General features: G+C 43.1%; 1 protein-coding gene across 3 annotated transcripts in view; it reads left to right on the top strand.

The window, feature by feature from the left end:
- Nucleotides 1-23,684, top strand: part of LOC105915844 (nucleolar protein 4-like) — a 139,753-nt gene that overhangs the window by 18,246 nt on the left and 97,823 nt on the right. For all 3 annotated transcript variants that reach the window (XR_004931829.1, XM_012850089.3, XM_036142378.1), the window contains exons 2-4: nucleotides 5,677-5,829; nucleotides 8,620-8,731; nucleotides 13,823-13,932. Coding sequence is in view for 2 of the 3 variants with exons in the window: in XM_012850089.3 (XP_012705543.3) it covers nucleotides 5,677-5,829; nucleotides 8,620-8,731; nucleotides 13,823-13,932 (375 nt within the window). In the remaining variant the exon portion in view is untranslated. The remainder of the gene's footprint in view (nucleotides 1-5,676; nucleotides 5,830-8,619; nucleotides 8,732-13,822; nucleotides 13,933-23,684) is intronic.

Below are 23,684 nucleotides of genomic sequence, written 5' to 3' on the forward strand. Positions count from 1 at the left end.
ATAATTAAAAACATTAAAAGTTAAAATACTGAAAATTACAACAACAATATTATAAAAAAGACCGGTTTCCTTTCCAATTAAATTCTGTTATAAACATTTCTGTCTATATGTCTAAATCTGCCAGAACACTGACAAGCTCAGTAGAATAAATCCTCTTGAGGCGTCTTGATATTGGGGCCGGCCCACCAATGTTTGTTTAAATAATGAACATCTGAAATCTCAGTGAGCATGCCCAGTACGCTCTTAGTAGACAGCTGTGGGGCACAAATCCTATGGTCCAATCAAAGTACTGGAAATTACTTAAATTATATATAAAATCGATTTTCTGGTTTGTTGATTTATGCTAATTAATCTAATTTAAAATTTATCAAAGTCGGGTGGTATGCATCACAAAAAAAAACCTTAGCTGCTGCTTATAGGTGTTGAGTTTATGTGCCCAAACACATGGATACTTTGAAACGAGAAGCGACTTCACCGACGGCGTCGATGCAAACCCCCCCCCCCCCGCTCCGCTCCGCACAAAACTTGTTCCGGCCGCCAACTCACCGCCTCGCCTAAGCAAATTCCTGCGGGAAACACCGCCTTCCGCATGTCGGCTTTGTTTTTTTCCGGCCAGCACCTTTCTTCCTCTGAATCCTGGTTTGGCTGACAGCGAGGTTATTGGCGCAGTATCGCCACCTACTGTTCTGATTCAAACCCCTACACCGCAGCAACAGACCTTCACAAAATAAAAGCATGTGAGCAACATGCGTTAATGTGCGTTAAAGTAAATATCGCCGTTAATAGTCTAATGAATTAACGCGAAATTAACGCGTTAACTTGCCCAGCCCTTATATATATATATATATATATATATATATATATATATATATATATATATATATATATATATATATATATATATATATATATATATATATATATACAGACTTGGTTTGCGACTTGGTTTGCACATGTAGTTCAGTTTGTTTGGTTTTACGTTCACTCAATGCATCTCTGCAGACGGTCAGTGCTGCCTGACTTTGACCTCCCTGCAGGCCCAGTAGAAGGTCTGGGGGGCGTTGCTGTGTGTGTGTGTGTGCAGCTGATGTCGTGCTAGCCTCTCTGCCCTGCTTTAAGATGTCCCTGAAACACAATCTCTCACGCACACCTACATACACTCCACATGGATGACTCGGTGTGTGCACGCCTGCTGTCACATATGCTACAGTCCCAGGCCCTGATGTGCCCTACAACTGCAGAGGGGAGCTCGGCGCTGTCTGCCATCCTTGATCCCATCTTTCTTTCCGGTTTGTCAATGATTCTGCTCATTTCTCACCGTCTCTCTCATATCGTTCTGGTACTGAGTTTATTGCATCTCCGTGTATTTACCCTCTGTCGCTCAAACCTGTTATCAGATGCTGGTAGTCCAGATTTGAATAAGCGAGAGCTATCGGGCTGCTACGTTCCCTCTACAGGAGGGTGTCCTGAAGTCGAGGATAAACAGCTATGTGTCTTGGTTTAGCATCGTATTAAGTGATGCCGTCAGGGGTGGTGAACAGAGAGGGAAGGACAAACAGGCCCTCTCTCATGCATCTCCCACCCATCTTGTGTTTGTGTGTTTGTGTGTGTCGGCCTAAGGCTTTATGGTGTGGAGCCCAGGCTCTTATGTGGCAGGGAGATGGGAAAAGGGCAGCGATCACGCTGGAAATGCAGATCAGAAGAAGCAACATGTTCTGTCTGAGGTTCTGTGTCAGCATCCACAGCTAAATGTTTCCTGTCGTCAAGTGTTGGCTCCCTTATGGGTTGTTCTGTCACGCTTAAATGTTTCAGATAATGAAACATTATTATACAAAGATAAGCAGAGTTTCAGATGATGATTTCACCCGAGTGAAGAAAGCTCTCCAAACCAAAATTACACTATGTGGAAAAAGTAATCACTCCTCCTTTTAATAAACAAACCCTCTTCAGATATACAATGGAAGGATCTTTATTAGCAGTGAAATAATAAAACACAGCTGACCACCACCCTAATCCTAATTAAATAGATTTTAAAATTGTCCTTCTAACGTATAAAGCTCTTAATAATCAAGCTCCATCATATATCAGAGCTCTGATTATCCCGTATGTTCCTAACAGAGCACTTCGCTCTCAGACTGCAGGTCTGCTGGTGGTTCCTAGAGTCTCTAAAAGTAGAATGGGAGGCAGATCCTTTAGCTATCAGGCTCCTCTCCTGTGGAACCAACTCCCAGTTTTGGTCCGTGAGGCAGACACCCTGTCTACTTTTAAGACTAATCTTAAAACTTTCCTTTTTGACAAAGCTTCAAGTTAGAGTGGCTCATGTTACCCTGAGCTATCTCTATAGTTACGCTGCTATAGGCTTAGGCTGCTGGAGGACATCAGGGCCTATTTCTCTCACTCTGCTGAGTTCTCCTACTGCTCTCCATTTTGCATTGGTTGTTGTTATTTCAGCTTTTAACTTTTTGTTCTGTCATTTTTCTCTTCATAGAAGGTACACCTAGTCTGACGTTCTGTTAACTGTGACATCATCCAAGGAAGACAGATCATCCTCTATTACCATCTAACATAGAAAGTACTCCTGGATCAATGTGAGCTTCTGAGCTTTCTGTGTCTCTGCTCTGTCTTCTCTAAGCCCCAGTGGGTGGAGGCAGATGAGCGTTCACACTGAGCCTGGTTCTGGTTCTGCTGGAGGTTCTCCTCCCTGTTAAAGGGGAGTTTTCCTCTCCACTGTCGCTTCATGCATGCTCAGTATGAGGGATTGCTGCAAAGCCATCAACAATGCAGACGACTGTCCACTGTGGCTCTACGCTCTTTCAGGAGGAGTGAATGCTGCTTGGAGAGACTTGATGCAACCTGCTGGGTTTCCTTAGAGAGGAAACTTTCTGACCAATCTGTATAATCTGATTGATTTTGACTTTGGAAAATACCTTGAGATCACGTGTATCATGAATTGGCGCTATATAAATAAAATTTAATTGAATTGAATTAATCTTTTTCTCCGTCCGGATCAGACTGATGTCAGAACTCCGGCCGGGTCTACCCTAAATCCTAATGTTACGTTCAGCATGGTCCGGGTGGTTTAACTCTGCCAGGAGGTTATCCAGTGTGGAGGTGCTGGAGGAATGTAAAGGCTGGACCTTAATTAAGCGGCGGGCGGTTGCCACAGCAACGCTCATTACCTGCATCACGAAGCCAGAGAGAGACGTGGTACGGAAAGAGTCTCCAGCTCCCGTGATTGAACTTTAGTTCACTGAGTATGTATGAGATGCTTTACATCATGAAGGAGAGAGCTGTAGTGGTTTCATTTTCACACACACACATGTCCTTGTTTAATGTAGATAGTGAGGACCGGTTCTGGTCTTCCATAGACTTTCATTCATCTTCAAGCCTTTCTTTGCCCTAACCCTAAGCCTAAGTTTATTGCTACATGATTAACCCTAAACCCATTTCACACATTAGCCATAGACCCAAGCATTAGCCCAATTTGCGTTGTGAGGACCTTGGAAAAATGTCCTCACAACGTTGGTCTGCTGTCACATCCCGGTCCTCATAATGACAGCTATACCTGCGAACACACACTCCAACACATCCACTCGTGAGCTTGTCTCTGTCGCAGGCAGACAGCTTCCCTGCTTGTTCGCCGCTGGATGCTTGACCCAGTTTACTCCCTACAGAAACACAACAGGAGGGTGCCGCCCGACCTTTATACTCTCATCGTCTGTCAGGCCAGAAACATGCATATTCTTACGTTTTCCCAGATAGACCCCGTTATGGTTAAAAGATGACTTTTACCTCATACTCCGTCTGGTCGTCCGTTCGTCCCTCCCTCCCATCTGAGATCGGTTTGCGGAGGTTATTGGGTTGTAGGAAGAAACCCTGTGTTCTGCAACACTGAGAGACGTCTTCTTTGCTTTTTTTTTCTTTTTGCAAAGAAAGGAGCGTATGTTGGAGCGATCCAAAGCCAGAGTGAGAGGCAGCCTCTCTTCAGTCTAAGGCCGTAGTTCTCAATGGGAAAAGGGTGCAAAATGCTCCGTCAGTGAAGCAGACATCACTCCTTTGTTGTTGGAGGTGTCCCTTTCCACTGACTTGATGTCACCAAAGGAACCATTAAACTCTCTCATTGTGTCCATTTTCCCTTCGACGTCCTTTCTCTTTTGAACAATCTTGCTTTTTTTTTGTCACTCTTATTGTGTCTCTGCTCTGTCTTCTCTATCATAGAAAGTACTCCTGGGTCAATGTAAGCTTCTGAGCTTTCTGTGTCTCTGCTCTGTCTTCTCTAAGCCCCAGTGGGTCGAGGCAGATGAGCGTTCACACTGAGCCTGGTTCTGGTTTTGCTGGAGGTTCTCCTCCCTGTTAAAGGGGAGTTTTCCTCTCCACTGTTGCTTCATGCATGCTCCGTATGAGGGATTGCTGCAAAGCCATCAACAATGCAGACGACTGTCCACTGTGGCTCTACGCTCTTTCAGGAGGAGTGAATGCTGCTTGGAGAGACTTGATGCAACCTGCTGGGTTTCCTTAGAGAGGAAACTTTCTCACCAATCTGAATAATCTGATCTAATCTGTATAATCTGATTGAATTTGACTTTGGAATGTGCCTTGAGATGACATGCATCATGAATTAGCGCTATATAAATAAAATTGAACTGAATTGAACTGAACAATTTGCCGTTTTGTCATTGCAGGCATCAGGTGGAACTTCTGGGTGTAGCCGACTGGCTTGTTGATCTGATTTTACTTTGTAACTGAGGTTAAGAAGAAACAGAAGCACAAGCAAACATCCTGTTGGGATAACTGCTTTTTAATTTGCGCAGCAACAGGTGCAAAATAAAAAGAGCCAATGCTGCCTGTGTTAATATATGTTTAGTTATTGAGGATGCTTGCTCTGGGTGCAGCTCTGAGCTTCACTGACCCATCTAAATCAACGACAGCACAGCTCTGGGAGCAGATTTCAGCTTTCTGGTGAAGAGGCGGCTGTCAATAGCTTTGCTTGAGACAGGAAACTATTGACTTCCCAGTCTGAAGCTCACAGAGTGCCACTTTGGGTCCCGGAGCCAGACCCTTGGCCCCAGAATGCTCGCCCAGCGGCAGCGCCCAGCTCCCCGGGGGACGGGTTAAATGCAGAGGACACGTTTCATTGGAAAAAGTTGCGATGATAAAAAAAAGAAAGATGATTATGATTTTTCACCGGACAACATAAATCCTTACTTTAACTCTGATATTTTCAAAAGGCTGACATGTTAAAGCTCAAATGGAGTTTCTTTGTTGTACATTGTCCAGCCTTCCTGTTATCTTTTCAAAGTGTTCCTCTCTCTCCTTCTCTCACGCTGCCTGAATATTTTACCAACACGTAGTTAAACGTTTCCTTTTTAAAGAGCTTCTCATGGCTTCTTGTTTTCTCTGTTTTCTTCCTATTGCACACCCCGCTGATGCTGAAAATAGTTACCCTTGAGTCTCCTACACTTCATAACAGCATCGGCACTGAAGCATAGCGTCGTTAATATGGTATGGGTCAGTGCATGACCAACCGGGTGATTTCCTGGTGCATCTCTGGCTGCCAGTGGACCCAGAGGTGATCTCACTGGTTTAGGATATGCAGTGTAATGCAGCTGGGTCAGTAGTGTGTGCCTGCGTCATTTCTGGACATTAGTGACGTTTTAAACCGCTTCCTGTCTGCAGAGCGTGGACGGCGTTTCCGGTGGAGACTCGTCCCTGAAGCGGGTGGCGGTGGTGGAGGATTTCTTCGATATAATATATGCCATGCACGTTGAGATCGGCACCGATCCTGGAAAAACACCCAAACACGCGGGTCAGAAGAAGACATACAAAGCAGTGAGTATTTTTTCCCCCCATCAGATCTGTCTTTTATTTCCTTTAAAGCAGCTACAACATACAGGCTGGCCTCGTGATTCTGCTTGGAAGAAAATGTTTTACAGGCTGAATATTTGATACTTTTTACTGACTCATTTTGTTTTAGTTTAAGTGCAAAATGATCCGCTAACGTCCTGCCATAGAGGTCGTCTACGCAGCAGGTGCGAACCAGTCCGACTGAAATCACTCTGACAATCTAATCGTCGGAATGATTTGCTGTAAAAGAGGAGCAGATGTTCTGAAAACCTTGTGTTCTTGTGTTTATGATGGTTCGCCCCAAACGAAAGGATGCAGCAATTATCACTTTACATAAAAACAGCGTCAGATACAAAAGAACTGCTGGTCCACTACGAAAAGGGAACCAAAAGTAAGTAAGACTTTTTGAAATGGGTGTATTTTTCCTTGAATTAAGCTGGTAAATGACACTATTTGCCAATGGAATAAGATTCGTAGCACTAAAAATAGGAACAATTAATCTCCATTTTCTTATTTAAGGTGCAATGTATATAATTATCTTATTTTAGGGATAAATGTACTAATTCCATTGGCAAATACTCTTATTTAACTGCTCAAATCAAGGAAAAATACACTAATTTCAAGAAAATGTTACTTACTTTTAGTTCTTTTATTGCAGTGTGGGAAACGTTTCAGTTTTCATTAAGAAATACGAGCTGAGAGGGTTTCAAGACGTCCAAGAGACGTCTGTAAAGTTTCTCTCCAAGGAGGGGCTACAGACGCACCAGTGCAGAGCTTGCTTGGCAGCAGGTGTATGGTGACTGGCAGTTTATTTCCAGCCAGAGACAAATACTGATCAACAGCCGGAAATATTAATTCCCCTCATAAATGCTGGTATACTTGCAGATTAAGGCCTTTCAAACATGTCAATAAAAATTATTTTAAAAGTGTTTCTTTAACTGTAGATAATGCTTGAAGTCATCTTATAAGTTTGCATGAATTATGGTTTTTATTTATACCGAACCTGAACGGCCTGCTGTCAGCCTGATGCTAATGCTGCCCTCTTGTGGTTGAAACGTATATCTCATGACCATGGAAAGCATAAATATATCATTTTATTAGGACATATGTTAGATAATATTTATGCAATTTACAGCATGTTTACAATTCTTAGCTTTTATGACATCTTTTATCTTTTTATGCCCATTTTCTTTTCTACCTCTTTTTAGGTTTAGTTTTGTTGCTGTTCTGCTAATTTTATACTCAAATTGATGTTGCTGTTTTGTTTCTGTATCTTTCCTGAGCCATGACATTTCTTCCAGATTTGTATTTGATAATGTAAATCTGAACGTCTAAGTCTGAGAGGAGTCAAAAATTTAAATAATACCGGTGCTTACAGTATAAAAAAAAAAAAAAAAGGTGAAGTGTGAATATTTTCCCCGGTGGACATCGTCCAAACCTTCTCAGCGACCATTAGTCCCGGAGGAAACTTTTTTCAGTGTTTGGAAATAGATTTGTTTTGTCGATAAGCTGTTAATAATATTTACTTTTAAAAATCTGAACACTGATGATGACTGTGGGAGTCGTGGAGGAAGAGGCCTGGTGCAGAAACCTTTATTAACTTGTATTGTTACGCTTATTCTACGCGTTTTACCCGTTTGTGTTTCTATACCTTTTTGTGTTTTTATTTCAGCCCAGTTTTATTTAGGCGACACCTGTCTGGTTTTGCTGTGGCTCTGTGAAGGATTGGAGGCCAAATGGTCACGTCGTGCATGGAGGGTCAGTGACAGGCAGTCAGAGAAAGTCAGCAAGCAGTCAGCGCAGGGAGTGAGGGTCAGCGGACGCAGAGGACGCCTCACCAACTCGTAGATGTTTAGGTTTTACATGTAGATGGATGGTTGTTGTGTGCAGCAGACTGTCCGTTGTGCCAAAATTACATGGTAGCAAATAGGGCTGTAAGTCACCATCACAATACGATGGTACATCGATTTGTTTGGATGAAAGTACGATATTCGCCTAATAAAACAATATCGATATGATGTGATACCATGATGTGCTCATCTCTAACACTCTTATTTACTTTGATTTTACGTCACAAAAAACCCCCAAATGTGATTTTATTTCTAAACAGGCTTTAAATCAAAAACAAAATTCTTCTAATTTAAAATAAATAATAATAATAATAATAATAATAATAATAATAATAATAATAATAAGCCACCTGTTCACTTTAGTTTCATGCCTTGCGAAATTCAAAATAAATGTGTGTCTTAAAAATGACGATATGGATCAATATTTTCATTTTGCATGGAAGATTTAATAAAAATGTAGTCGATATATTGATGGATTGATGTGTTGTTGCACCCCTGTTGGCAAACTTTGGTAATGCAGAACTGAGATTTATTTCTGAACATCTCACACCACGACCCGTCCATTGGTACGTGCTTTCTGGTGCCAGCTCATTCTGGTACCAGCTGACTTCCACTCGCTGTTTTCACCGTTGGTTGCTCCTGCAGCTGCCTGCAACAGGCTCAGTTCCGCTCCTGATGCCTCCCTTCACCTCCTCTGCTGGCCGTTTTAGACGTTCCAGCTGCTGAATCGCTTTCATTGCCATTCGCTGGTCTGCGTCTGGACCGTAACGCCTCCTCGGTGTCCAATCTCTGTCACTGACGTTAAAAAAAACCCTCCGTACTCACGTTGTTTTGTGTTTTGACCTGTAAAGTTGTTTCTATGTTTGCCCCCAACGTGAAACAATTTACATGGAGTTTCTGTTTCCTTTCACCTGTGGCGCCTCAGATAGCCGAGACGTACGCCTTTCTGCCCCGGGAGGCGGTGACCCGTTTCCTGATGAGCTGCGGGGAGTGTCAGAAGAGGATGCACATCAGTACCACCGCACAGGATTACAAAGGTACGACCAGAACACCGCCGAAGAGCGCCGGCAGACAGAATCAGTGCCACCTTACAGAGGAAGAGGTGCACGAAATATTCAACCACATTGATTGGATGAAACACAGAAGGGGATGTAACATTTGACGGGGTTATTATATTTCAGGTGTTATTCGTGTAAATCCTGCGTGGGAATGTGTCCGCCCTGCTGCCTGGCCTTCCTCTGCCTTCACTGCTAATGTGGCTGAGATGCTGACGCTCGCCAAAGAGGTGCAGCTATTGAGATGAAGGAAAAATGAAAGTGTCAGGATAACCTGGGATGTTCATAGCCGATGTTGTCGCTGAAACGTCGCGCAGAAGTATAATAGCTCACCCGCTACTACCATCTAATGTAGAACAGATTACTAGATCAATGTGTGCTTCTGTGCTTTTTTGTCTCTCTTGTTGTGTCTCTGCTCTGTCTTCTGTAACCCCCAGTCGGTCGAGGCAGATGACCGTTCATACTGAGCCCGGTTCTGCCGGAGGTTTTTCCTTCCCGCTAATGGGTGGTTTTTCTTTCCACTGTCGCTTCATGCTTGCTCAGTATGAGGGATTGCAGCAAAGCCATGTACAATGCAGATGACTCTCCCTGTGGCTCTACGCTTCCCCAGGAGTGAATGCTGCTTGTTGGGACTTTGATGCAATCAACTGGTTTCCTTATATAGGACATTTTTGACCAATCTGTATAATCTGACCCAATCTGTATAATATGATTGAACTTGACTTTGTAAAGTGCCTTGAGATGACATGTTTCATGATTTGGCGCTATATAAATAAAATTGAATTGAATTGAATTATGCTGGTTAAGATTCTCAGTCATCCAGGTCATGGTCATTCGCTTCCTCTCCAGGAAGCTTTCTCAATTCATAAAGTCTGGAGTAATGATGAGTACCAAGCTTTATACTACTGCCCAAACAAAGGCCTTGTAATGGCTTAGATAACATGCAAATACAACCGAAACTGGTCCACCTCTTTAGAAATGGGCGGTTGTTGAAGCCATTAAGCCAGCAGATTGAACCAAAACTGGTCCACTCCTCTGAGGAAGCGAAACGTCTTCAACTACGGAAAACAAGTCCAGTTCCTTTTGTTTTTTTTTTTACTTTTTTTGTAATCACAGCTGCATGTTAACGACATACTACGTCAAAACGTGGTGCTGTGGAAAAAAAATAAAACGCGTAAAGCTTTCCCGTTTTCAGTTTTAAGATTGTTAATAAACGAAATGCAGTTTTCAGGTAAAGGCAAATTTACAGCATAAGAAAAAAGTGGACGCTCCGTGGGAGGGGGACTCACCCGGGGATGCTGAAGTAGTGAATTTAGACGTATTCTGGTTTTATATTCCCCGTCTTTTTCCTCAACTTCCCTCCAGCTTCCCTTCCTGCCCTTCATTCCCTCTCTGTGCCAATCCTGCCGTACTCCTCCAGCTCATTCATCTCTGGTAGTTTTCACTCTTTTTTGACGTCTGTCCCTCACAGCCTCCCAAACGCCCGTCCCTGAATCTGGCTTCCAGCTGCTCTTTGTGTGTTTCTCGCTCTGCAACCCCCCCCCCCCCCCCCCCCCCCCTGCATGGCTTCAGGCTTCCTGTGCCATCACATACTCCTGCCGTTCCCCTCTTCCTCCCTTCTGTCATTATGTCTACCCATCCCTTCCCCCTCATGCATCCTCATCCCTCATTAGATAACGGAGTCATTGGAGTGTCCCGTCTCTCTCCTCAATTAGCCTAATTAATGGCTTTTAACAACCAAAATGGCCCAGAAAACAAGCTCATTTTCCAAAAGGGCTGGAGGAGGAGGCAGAGGACGCGGGGTTGTGGGGATAAAAGGACGCGGGAGCGTACGTAAAATCCGACCCCGGCGGAACGCAGAGGAAGACGAGTGGAAGAGACGGTCAAGATGTTTTACTGCTGTTTGCAGGAAAGGGGGGGGGGGGGGGGAAAGGTTGTTGCTTTTTATGTGGACAGCTCGCTCAGGCTTTCCCAAGACTCAATTAAAAGATAGTTTAATTGGAACCGGTTTGTACCTGTGAGAATCAGTGCATGCCGTCAAACACACACACTGAAGCAGCGCGTGTGCCGCTCAGACAGAGGGAGCGGCTAATTACCTTCACACACTGTGGGGGTTCGCTCCGACACACACACACACACACACACACACACACACACACACACACACACACACACACGCTTCATCCGTGCCCCCTTTATCGCCGTGCAGAGGGTCTTCCTCTAAAGTTCAGCCGTGAATTATTAAATGCAATTAATCGGTGTGGACTGGGGTCCTGTTTAATTGATACCGGCGGCAGGCTGTGAAAGGCGGTGTGTGTCCGTCCACGTGCCGGCAACAGCGTTCCCGCTTTTATTATCTTTCCCGCGGTAAATCATGAAGCCTCGGATGTTTCAGCTTAAACTGACCAGGCTGAGGATTTGTGTTGGCGCTGTGAATGAAAGCGAACTCGACGTCCTTCAGCTCCGGTGCTCCAGCGGCTCTGCAGGGTCCTCTAGTGTCGCCTTTCAGACAAACGGGCCTTGGGGGCTCCGCCAGTTCACCACCAACACAACAAAACACGAACGAATGAAATGTTTGTATGCTGGGGTCGCATTGGGGAGAAGGATGCCTGGGTTTCCTCAGCCTTGGAACATCATAACGGCACAGAAAGCACAATGTACAGATTTTCACAGGTCCAAAATAGTTTTGAAAGGCGTAAACCTGGTTAAAAAAAGGTGGAAGTAAATGTTTTCTTGTCTGATTTTAATAATTGCCGTCTGTTGTTTGTGATAAGTCTTTTAAGTCCCTCTGGAGGAACTTTGTCCCACTCTTCTTAGCACAATCGCTTTAATTTAGCTATATTGGCCTCTTTAGGGTCAGGCGACAGCAGCCTAATGGGATTTATGTGCTTTATCTAAGCCTTTACTTTTCTGCTCACACACCTGAGGCACAATAAAGCATACTTCTATACTTTCATTCTGTTTTAGTTCAGACTTTGACTAGGCCACTCAAAAAGAGCTGGACTTCGATCGGTGAATTCTGGCTGGTATTCCAGGTCCTGATGCAGCAAAGGAGCCCAGAGCATCACACTGCCACCACCATGTTTGACTGCTGATGTTTTTGGACCAATATGAGACGGCTCTTTGGGTTCTTTTTGGTCAGCAGGGGTTGTGGACTCGGATTTCCCCCGTGGAGGCCATTTTTGCCCAGTCTCTCTTTCCTGTTGTCGAAACCCTGAATGGTAATGATGCTTTCTGAGCTCTGGCTGTTTTCTGGGTTCTTTTGAAACCTCTTGCATGAACCATGAGCCACTTTTCCACTGAGAGTCCTGGGAAATCTGTGTGATTTCTGTGTCCACTGCACGGAAAGCTATTTTTAAATCAACCTAATGACCTATGGAGGAGTTGTGAGTAAAACTGCATTACATTTCCAGTCCAGCAGGTGGCGGTAATAAGAAACCAAAGGTTTGTCCTCTTCCTTTGGTCCATTCTCAATCACCAAAAGTACGCCTAAATATGAATTTTGTATAATGTAGAAATTGCAGATCTTTTGATATGACAGGTGAGCACAAGTCACAACATTACAGGAAAGGTTCGACCAAGAAAAGAAAAACAACCCGTAAAGGGGAGTTTTCCTCTCCACTGTCGCTTCATGCATGCTCAGTATGAGGGATTGCTGCAAAGCCATCAACAATGCAGACGACTGTCCACTGTGGCTCTACGCTCTTTCAGGAGGAGTGAATGCTGCTTTGAGAGACTTGATGCAACCTGCTGGGTTTCCTTAGAGAGGAAACTTTCTGACCAACCTGGAGGATCTGATGGAGTCTGACTTTGGAAAGAGCCTTGATGTGATGTGGATCATGAATTGGCGCTAAATAAATAAAATTGAATTGAATTGAATTGAATTCAATGATAGTTACTGATCACATAACCTGCCCCTCAACAATCCTGGTAATCTGAAAGTCTTAACCCCCCCAGACCAGGACCTCAGGTCCAGGAAAGCGTAGACCGTGGAAATTTAAATTACTCACCTAAAATTGTGCTTTCATAATCGTGGGTAATGGCGGAAAGTTCCTGCAATGAAAAAATGACGATGGATGTTCTCTTCTCTCCTGGGGAGGTTCACCACATGCCAGACCTTTCAGCCTACTTCATGTTGTCACGCCGGTTCTGTTTAGGTGTTTTCTTGGTTCTGCAGGCCTGACAGGAATCAGGCCCACGTGTGGCTGCTCTGAATAGCTGTTTTTGTTTCTCGTAATGAATAAAATCATCTTTTGAAAAGTCCTTTTTTTTGTATTTAGTCAGGCCATTTTTTTATCTAATATTAAAATGTATTTGATGATGTGAAACAAGCAAAAACCGAGGAGATCCAGAAGGGGTGACCTTTTTTGTTGTTTATTTCCTGTCTAGAAAATAAAAACCAAGGTTTCTAAAATAAAATGTTCAAACAACTTGATTCACTGCAAACACAGAACTAAAAATAAGTAAAATATTCTTAAGATTAGTGCATTTGTCCCTGATTTGAGCAGGTAAATAAGATTATCTGTCAATGGAAAGAGTATTTTTACCCATAAAATAAGATAATTAGATGTAATGCACTTGAAATAAGTTGATTGAGATGAGTTGTTCCTATTTTAAGTGCAAAAATCTTATTCCATTGGTAAATTATCTTATTTACCTGCTCAAATAAAGTACAAATACATTCATTTCAAGAAAAAAATACTTGTTCTTAGTTCTGTTTTTGCAGTGTTTGTAGACTAAATTCAACGTAAAGACAGACAAGGCACTGTTCATATCTCTGGGATTGACTGAGAAATCCAAAAAGCCTGCTTGTTAATGCACGTTACTAATATTTTATGTATTTTTATGTATGATGATATAATTTTAATGGATTTTCGGTCGTTTTTTTAATTTTAATGTGCACATCTACACATCGATCCTTCAGTATATTTTGATTCTCTGCTGAGTTTGTGCCTCCCATCCATGCTAGTGGCGAGTTGTTTAGATGTTTGTGCCTTTTTCTTGTATTTTATCTAACGCTTCGTTTATGTTTCCCGGTTATTGAACATTGGTTTCTCCTGTTTTTCTCGGCAGAAAACAACAGACCCGCCTCTCTGGCTCCGGAGGCGATAGACTTCAACGTGCCTCTCACCACCACCTACATGAAACAGATGAAGCTGCACTTGATGAGCAACAACAACCAGGTAGGCCCGCCTCCTCCCTCCGTCACGCCGTCTCTGGTTCTGGTGGCGGTCTCGGGTTCTGCAGCAGCCTCCCCCCGGTGTGTTCTGCCGATGCCTTGCTCGCAGGGAGCAGGTCAGGGCGCGAGGGTTCCTCCGTCCGCTCACGAATCGTTTGTGACAGCTGAGTGGGAGGAGAACCTGGAGAACCGCGGACGCCCTGGTGGGGACAAAAACTCCCACTCCTTCGTTTAAAACCATCAAGAAGAAGAATTGGCGCTTTAGTATCTTCTTGTCTCAGTTGAATGGACATTTAATTACTCCCCCATAAACGGCAGGTTTACTGGATGTAACTGTAGCAGCGATGCTGGTTTGTTAATTTTTCCTTTTAGAACACAAACATTTGGACATGGAACAGGGATCAGCATCTCAGATTGAGTTTCTACACTGCAAAAAAAGGAACTAAAAGTGAGTAAAATCTTCTTGAAATTAGTGTATGTTTCCTTGATTTCAGCAGCTAAATAAGACTATCTGCCAATGGAATAAGATTTTTGGACTTAAAATAAGAACAACTCATCTCCACCTTATTTCAAGTGCAGGATGTCTAATTATCTTATTTTAGGGGTAAAAATACTGATTCCATTGGCAAATAGCTGCTCAAATCAAGGAAAAATACACTAATTTCAAGAAGGTTTTACTTACTTTTAGTTCCCTTTTTGCAGTGTATGCATTGTGTCGGGGAATATTAGTTTTTTTTTTACCCTTGCAGACAGCATTTGTAGTCAGAGGTGTAACCAACATGAAAACAGAGGTGTCTGAAAGTGTTCAGTACATGAACTACAACCACGACCGCCTGCTTTTAGTGGCCATCAGTAGACATTTTGCATAATCCTGACAGGATGTTTGACACAAGGGTTCTCATACCGGTAGGAGAATTTTTAAAATCATATTTTAATCTGCCCTTCTCTGTTTTCTGCCCTGGATGTGTTTGGGTTTTCTGCCCCACCGCGTGTTTCTGGAAGCATTTGTCTCAACATTCAGGGACAGATTTGGTCCTTACAGCCGCCATTAACTACCATTACTTCATTCATTTGTTGTTGAACGTTAATATAATACCAGTATCAGTACGTTGCATACCTACACATTCTTGTAATTCAGGTAGCAGCTAATAAATATTTCCAATAACAGCAATCCAATTTGAGACCGGATTGCAAAATAATTGATTGTAAATCTCGAGAGTCAAATCGATTCTTGACATTTGAATCATTATTATCAGTATAATCGTTCCGCCTGGTAAACGAAAGGTTGCGATAAATCACTGAAGACCCAGAAACAGTGATGAGTGGATCTAGTATCCTTTGTCTTCCTGGGCTGTTTGCTTTGCTGCTGCTCCTGCTCTGACCCGGGTCTCCGGAGAGGGAACCTTAGCGGCTCAGTCCTCCTCCTTCAGCTCTGATTATTAAACCGGACCGAGGCTCAGCGAGGGATTACAAACATCCTGCACTCCGTGTAATGCTTTAAGTGCATTGAAAGCCACACATTCAGAACGCCGTAGCCCTTTCTGCACCGATGCGTTACAGTCGGCAGGTAAAACCCGGAGCTGAACCCGGACCGGGGCGGTGTGGACGGAGCGGGTTCTGCTGTAATCGTTTCCTCCGCTTCTCTCAGCGCCGCTGCGGCTATCGGCACGCCGCACTCGCCGTGCAGAGGAACCGAGGCTTTAGCTCGTTCCAATTAAGCGAAGCCTCTGAGCGAGGAGTTAATTAGTCGAGGAGAGAGAGAGATGAACACCGAAGGGCCAATTTACTCCGGGATGCAGATGTGTCTCGCTGTCTTGTCTGCAGGTCTCAGACACGGTCCTGAAGCAGTTTCCGTAAAATCTGGATCATTTTATCAGCTTGAAGAGAAAACTCTGACTTGTTGTGGCCGTCCTCAGCGGCGATGTTTCAGATTCCCTTTAACAGCAGAGCCGAAGCTTCCGGTCAGGCCTGAGGACCCGTATTGATCTGCAGTCATGCATCGGATGTTTCCCATGTAGGATAAATAAAACATGCTGCTGCTGTTTTTCTCCTCTGCGCTTTTAATGAGGCGGGCTCCGGTGTCCAGCGTCTGTAGCGCTGTGCCTGTATTCTGCAGATCTGCTCAGAGGCGCCGACCAAAGCGGGGGTGACGCACCTGATCCTGGCTGGAAATGGAGAACAGCGACAATTTAAGACCAACCTAAATGAACATTGATGAAGCCTTGGTTTAATACGCAGTCTATGGGAACATTACAATTTGGAAAGGCTTTCTGTTGCCTACAGATGCTTAGAAGCGCAATTAAAATGCAAAAATGTCACAGAGTGAAAAAGCCGTCCAGGAAACTTGGATATTTGAGAACCAGGAATGTGTTCTAGTTTTGGACCGACCCAAGATTTCTAAGTAATCTTCTGGTGATCTTAGTATTTTTACTATTTCAGACGAGCCGGCCCAAGTAAGAAGGAATATGGGGGCCCAGTCCAGCAGGGGGCTCCAAGAGGGTCCGGCCTATTGCACAGAATGAATTCCTACTCTGAAGACAGATTTTCCCAACTAAATGTACAAGAATGCCTTATGAAGGCAGAATTACACATTCAGTATCCAATAATGCTGCAGTTTAGCAATACAAATAACTACAATCAATCTTATAACACACTTTACATTTACAGAAAATCTCAGTGCTGCGCTCAATAAAACAATAAGTAAAAAAACAAGAACAATAAAATGCAGATAAAGCACACAAGTATAAAGTAGCGAGTACAATAAAAGCAAAGAAAATGGGACAAAACATTTTAAAAAGAGATCTTTTAAATCACTTTCGGATCAAATAAATGTTTTCCTTTTGCACCTGAATGCGTGAAATTAAGAGAAAAAGGACTATTGACTGATATTGCTGATAGCATTTAGCTCTGCAACAAAACACTTTGTTTGACCTGAGCTCTGAGTTCACAGGCTAATCGAATATACCCAGTAGATTTCAAAACTGAACAATTAAACAAACTAAAATTTCTTCTTCGAAATGGCAAATTTGAATTCAGGATTTCATTAATGCTACCAAGGAAAGTCTTTATAGTTCAATCTGAGGTACTGAGTGTCTGGGCACCACATACCAAATCAAAGGTGAAATGATCTTTGTTCCAGTATTTACCTGCAGCAGCTTATTTAGGAAATGATGTGAACTGGAAATGGGCCCCAAATTCAAATTCTAACCAGGGCCTCAAAGGATCCGGGACCGGCTCTGTATTTCAGCAAGTCTTCATCATTCTAGTTCAATGTTCTTTGCTCTGAAGATGCACTGATCCATTTTTTTTCCGATCCGATACCTGTGCTAAGCGTCTCGGCCGATACCGATCCGATTCTACTGTTATACGAATAAACCGTGTACCATGCCATGTGAGTGAAGTTATCAGGCTTGACATAAATATTGTTAAAGAAAGTTCTGCTTGTTCTTTAGAGTGGTGCTTATTTAAGTTTGTGGTGTTGAATTTACCAACTTTATCACCCCCCTCGCAGCTCATGCTTAGCAGATGCTGCGTGTTGCAGTCGGACTTGTTGGCGTATTGAAATGTTCCCAAATAGCAGACGTGGCTCGGTCCGGCGATCGGCCCATCTGTGTTTGCTTACCGCTAGCTTCTCTGCGTAACCGCCGTTGGAAACATAGAAGTGACTAGATCGCCGTTACTGTATTGCTGCCTATGATATTAATAACAAAATAAATGACTGGATCAGAATGCTGGATCGGCATCAATCATCCGATATTCGATCCAGCTAATTAGTCAAGATCGGTGCGTCTCTGGCTCTGATGTAGGGACACGTGAAGCTTAATGATTGGAAATGTCAGGGTTGTACAGTTCTACAATGTTCAGACAAAATATTTAAATACTATTGCATAATCAAATAGATTTATTTTAATGCCTATATGTCTACTCTACTACTAAACGTTTAGGGCTGAAACTTGACAAGAACTATAAAAATTTGCATTTTCCGTGAAAATGCTGTGTGAATGCTAACAACTCTTTTTTTTTTTTTTTTAGCTCAAATTTTGAAGTCAACTACAGAAAACTCCCTGAAATGCAAAATAATATTAGAAAATCAACATTTTAAGCTGGTTTGCTTAAATAGGAAGGCTGCCAGGTGGAGACTGACACAGAGCTACTTGTTCAAAACGATGATTCAAATTTAAAAAAAAAAAAGCCTTTAAAAGCAAGAAAGGAGACGTATGAGACAAAAAGGACTAAAATGTCCACAAGACATATGTGTGGAGATGAAACTATGGGCACGAAAATAATTTTAATCAGCAAGTTTCTGAATATTTTACAGGACCAAAAAGCTAAAGTGTGTGACATCATCACACTTTTAACTGTGAAAACAGTGAAAGATGAAGTTCAGTCGTCCATAACCGATTAAAGCTTTGACCGGCTTCTCTCACACAAACCCCTGCATAGTCTGCAGAGATAGTTTTTGTGTAAATGTAATAAACATTGTATAATTTTTTTTTTTATGCCACACTTTTCTTTATCAGGCCAGTTGGGGGTAGCTTCATGCAAATTCATGAAAAGCAAAGCAACAAGAAGAAAGCTGCAGTAATCAGCGTGCTATTCTGTCGCTATGCTTGGTAGAAAATAACAAAAATGAATCAGAAATGATCGGCTGAGCTCTGCAGCTGCAGAATAAGAGACGAAGGAAAATATGGTGGTGTGACTCCCTGCTCTCGTTTTCTGGAATGTCTCCTAAGTTTGCATCGAACACATCAGTGTAGCGGAGCCTTTAAACTGCAGAAACGGAACTAAAATTAAGTCAAATTTTCTGGAAATTTGTGTATTTGTCCTTGATTTGAGCAGGTAAATAATCTTATATATAAGATTATTGTGCTATTGTAATATCCACCTGTATATTATATTCGGTACATATCCAGATGTAAATTTAGTTCACAATACTAGTTATCTATATATTATACTCATAGGACAAATCTATCAGTAAAATTCTCTCTATAATAGTATACATCTCTATATTTATTCAGTAAAAATCCATGTCCTGTACTTATGGAACCATTGTTTATCCTGCACTTGCTGCCATTGCACTTCTGGTTAGACCTAAACTGCATTTTGCTGCCCTGTACCTGTGTAATGACAATAAAGTTGAATCTAATCTAATCTAATTTGCCAATGGAATAAGTATTTTTACCCCTAAAATAAGATAATTAGACATCCTGCACTTGAAATAACATGATGCTGATGATTTGTTCCTATTGTAAGTGCAAAAATCTTTTTCCATTTGCTAATAAGATTATTGACTTAAATCAATGACTAACTCACTAATTTCAAGAACATTTTATGTACTTTTTGTTCCCTTTTTACGGGTTTTGCAAACGTTGCACACAATAAACAACATATTTCTAACAAAAGTCCCAGAAGCCCCATTTAGGTGGTATTTTTTTTGTATCGTGACAAGAAACCAAAGAAATAAGAAAAATCAATTTTGACAGTTAATATTAATTTGACTCCAAAACTTTCCTATTTTAGCAGATCATTTTATTTCCAATGCTCAAATCAAGGACAGATTCACTCATTTCAAGAAACCTTTAATGACTTTTAGTTCCCCTTTCTGCAGCGTATTAAACGGTGCAGTGAATAAACTCCTTGAATAGAATCTCAACTAAACAAAGAGCTGCGTCGACCCAGCAGCCTGCATGCTGCAGCCGTGTATAACCATGCAGTGTGTGTGTGTGTTTGGGAGAAGGCTGCAGAGCGCTCTGAACAAGCGGGAAGGTCGCGGTCTTTTGTCCGAGTCGCTCTGACGCCGGAATGAGGCTGAACACTGCAAAAACCGACCTAAAAATAAGTAAAATGTTCTTAAAATTTGGGTTTTTCTCCTTGATTTGAGCAGGTAAATGATATTATCTGCCAATGGAATGAGTATTTTGACCCCTAAAATAAGATAATTAGACATCCTGCACTTGAAATAAGATGATGGAGATGATTTGTTCCTATTTTAAGTGCAAAAATCTTATTCCATTGGCAGATAGTCTTATTTACCTGCTCAAATCAAGGACAGATACACAAATTTTAAGAAAATTTTGCTTATTTTTAGTTGCGTTTTTGCAGTGAACTCCTCAGCAGGAGAGAGATACATTCCTGCTTTCACCTAAGAGTCAGAAAGGTGCGTTACCGTCAGTCTGCCTAGGCTGTCTGTCTTCTGTGGGGCCCTGAAGGCGGGGCCGTTTATCCGAATTTTGTCCCGTGGCGCGGAGTGGCTCGTCTAACGCGGCATTAATCCCAGATTGTCTTGATAGCGGTCAGGGTTTAAAAGCCAACGGCTGCAAACATTGGAAATGTGCTGCTGGAGCTTTTGCTCCATTCAAACTCTGATTTTGTGAACCGTCCACCATCCTTGACAGCTGTCATCGCTTTAACCTGTATCTCAGAACATAAACACAGGAAAATATCTGTTAAAATCTTCTAAAAACAACAAACAACTTTTTGATGGTAGCGCAGCATAAAGAGTCACTACGTCCCTTTCTTCAGTTAAACATTCCCCTTCAGGTTGGCTCACTTTAATAATGTATTTGCTCTGTAAAAACACTGATATTCTTCAAGTTTAAATGTTATATCTGCAAATCAAAAGCCAAATGCTTGTGTCTAAATTTAGAGTTAACATAAAAAAATTGACCCACAGAGAAGTAGCAACTGGGAGATGAGTGAAATAAAATATGCTGAGCATCCTTCCACCACAGAGCTCCCTCTCTGGGTCGTCGTCCATCCCAAAAGTCCGGTTCAGGGTGGATTTCTGGCTCCTGAAGTGGGAAGCCACCCAAGATGAACCCGAACATGGACTGAGGACGAAGGACGGAGGCGTCCCGGTCCTCCACTGCTTCCATTAGCACACATCCCAGGCCTCCGTTCATCTGCCCATCCCTTTCTCCTTCCCCTCCATCCGCCCCTCGTCCCAATTCAATAAGAGGAGGAAATTAGCCTGGATGCTTCCTGGCAGGGGGGTGGGGGGCAAGTGGGGGGGGGGGGGGGGGGGGTGCAGACAATGTGGTGGAAGGGTGGAAACGGAGGAGGAGAGAGAGGAGAAGAGACAACGAAGACGAGGGAGATGCAGAAAGAGGAACATGAGGGGTATAGATGCAACGTTTGAAAGGAGGGAACATTTTCCTGTGACTGTGAGGGATGTTTGGGGGGGGGGGGCTCAGAGAGGGACATGCTTCATTATCATTGGTGGCCTCCCTCTCTCTGCCCATTACCGCAGCTACCTCCAGAGAAAAGACATTTCATTAATTTAGGGAGGAGGGGTGTGTGTGTGTGTGTGTGTGTTGCAGGACTCCTGGTTTAGTTTGTAAAGCACCTTTAATGCGAAGCGTTGATTGTTTTGTTTCACTTTTTGAGCTGAAGACATAAAAAAAAAAAAAAAAAAAAAACACGTTTCTCTGCTCGGTTGTTTCAGCAAACATGCTGGTGAAGATTCTCAGTTATCCAGGTCATGGTCATTCCAAAAAAAGGTAAAAAACAAAGCAACTGGACTTGTTTTCCGTAGTTGAAGACGTTTCGCTTCCTCTCCCGGAAGCTTTCTCAATTCAAAACGTCTGGAGTAATGTGGAGTAACAAGCTTTATACAACTGGCAAACAAAGGCCTCTCCACAGACGCATGGCTCAACACAGGAGAGCTACCTCCTCAGGACAAGACTCTGCTGTCCACTTACACCTAAAGGACAAAGGACACTCTTTTGAGGACCAAAATGTCCACATGTTGGTCAAAGAAGACAGATGCTTTGAAAGGGGTGTGAAGGAAGCCATCTACATTAAGAGAGAAAGACCAACCTTAAACAGAGGAGGAGGCCTTAGGTTCCAACTCTCACAAACCTATAATGCAGCTATAGGATTAATTCCGGCCAATCATCACCTCAATTCTCATCCTCATATGTGTGATCAAAACATTGTTCCTTTAAGACAAGCCAATAACGACCCTAACGACTCCTCGTTACAGAGGAGTGGACCAGTTTTGGTTCAATCTGCTGTCTTAATGACTTTAACGACCGCCCATTACTAAGGGATGGACCTGTTTCTGTTGAATTTGCATGTTATCTAAGCCATTACAAGGCCTTTGTTGGGCAATGGTATAAAGCTTGTTACTCCACATTACTCCAGACTTTTTGAATTGAGAAAGCTTCCTGGAGAGGAAGTAAAACGTCTTCAACTACGGAAAACAAGTCCAGTTGCTTTGTTTTTCAGCAAACATGTTGCTGCAGTTGCTGGAAATCGAATCAGGCTTTCAGGTTGATGCTAAACGAGCCAGCGTCAGAAACCTGCTCACTGTTCTCTCAGTGGACCCGATTGGACCCGACGATAAAAAAAAAACATACATTCATATTTTGTTGCCTTGCAGCAAGAAGGTCCTGGGTTTGAATCCCGGCCTTTCTGCATGTTCTGCCTGTGCATGCATTGGGTTCTCTGTGGGTACTGTGGCTTCCTTAGTCCAAAAGCAGGACTGCTGGGTTAGCCGTGGTTCTGTGCGTGTTCTGCTGCCCTGTGGTGGACCGGCCACCTGTCCAGGGTGCAGGTTGGCACCAGCCCTCTGCTACCCTGCAAGGAAAAGCAGCTACAGGCGACGGACAGATGGTGTTTGCGGTTTGAAATGTACTTTGTTTTCTGTTTTCTGTTAAAATTGTTTTTTTTTTGTTCACTCAACTCCCGATAATTGATGTACAAAACCCATTTGTGGTTCGGCTTAAGAGAGCTTTGCTGTTTGTACACAAGCAGAGGATGTTAATATAGTTGTAAAAGTGCTTAAACAATGGTGGCCCCGGCGTCCTGCCTGGTCTTTTTAAATTTTAAAGCCTACCGTTATCATCGTCGTCGTCATTTTCGGTGCCTCCGTGAAGACAATTGTGTAACTTATTCTGTTTCCAGGCATCCATGTCAGGTTGTTGCAGAAACAGAAGAACTCGAGGAGACGCCTCAGAGCCGCGGGGCGTTTCGCGTCGACACCTTTTAATATTAACTGCGTGAATCGATTAGCTGCGGCACACATTTCCGGGTTTTTACGGTTCTGAAGAAGTCCCACCCAGAAGAACGGGTCGCTGTCCTCCTCTCGGATCCTTCAGGATGCGTTTCCACCAGGGGCGCGACCTTTAACACGCCTCATCCTCGTGCCATCTGCTCTGATCCTCTGGTGTGCTCAAGTCCAATAAAGCAGGAAAAGCCATGGAAACAGGGCTGCGAGGGAAATCCCCTCTGTGCTCTCTAAGTGCACCACACATACGCTTTATTGATACAAAAAAAGCAACAGTGAAGCCTTGTTTCCCAGCATTTTCCCTTCTCTGATGCAGCCTGCCAGCATCTGAAGATAAATAACAAACTGCTTCTTGGTCTTCTCTGGAAAACGTCAGAGAACGAGGCGGGTGCAGCTCAGACCAGAGGAAACATGCACGCACCGTGGGAACAAATAAGGATTAAAATAAACACATTGTTAACACTTGTGCACAAGAGGTTGGTGGAAAATGGTTGATGGCCGCGTGTGCATTGAACTTAAAGCCCAGAGGAGATGTAACGTGCGGCTCTGTTTCCATGGCACTGCTGCTTTGCTGGTCAGTACGCGCCACAGACGCAGTCGTTTGGGGCTTTTCTTTTTGTTTGGCTGCTGGTGAACGGCGTTCTGGAGAATATTCAGTGAGTTTTGGGGCTGCGAGGCTCACTCACTGAACAGATTAGCAGTTTTTAACCCCAGTCTGCAGCTCTTCTGCTCTGCTTGGACCGGAG

This window comes from Fundulus heteroclitus, chromosome 1 (genome assembly GCF_011125445.2).
Source record: "Fundulus heteroclitus isolate FHET01 chromosome 1, MU-UCD_Fhet_4.1, whole genome shotgun sequence".
Taxonomy (NCBI): Eukaryota; Metazoa; Chordata; class Actinopteri; order Cyprinodontiformes; family Fundulidae; genus Fundulus; species Fundulus heteroclitus.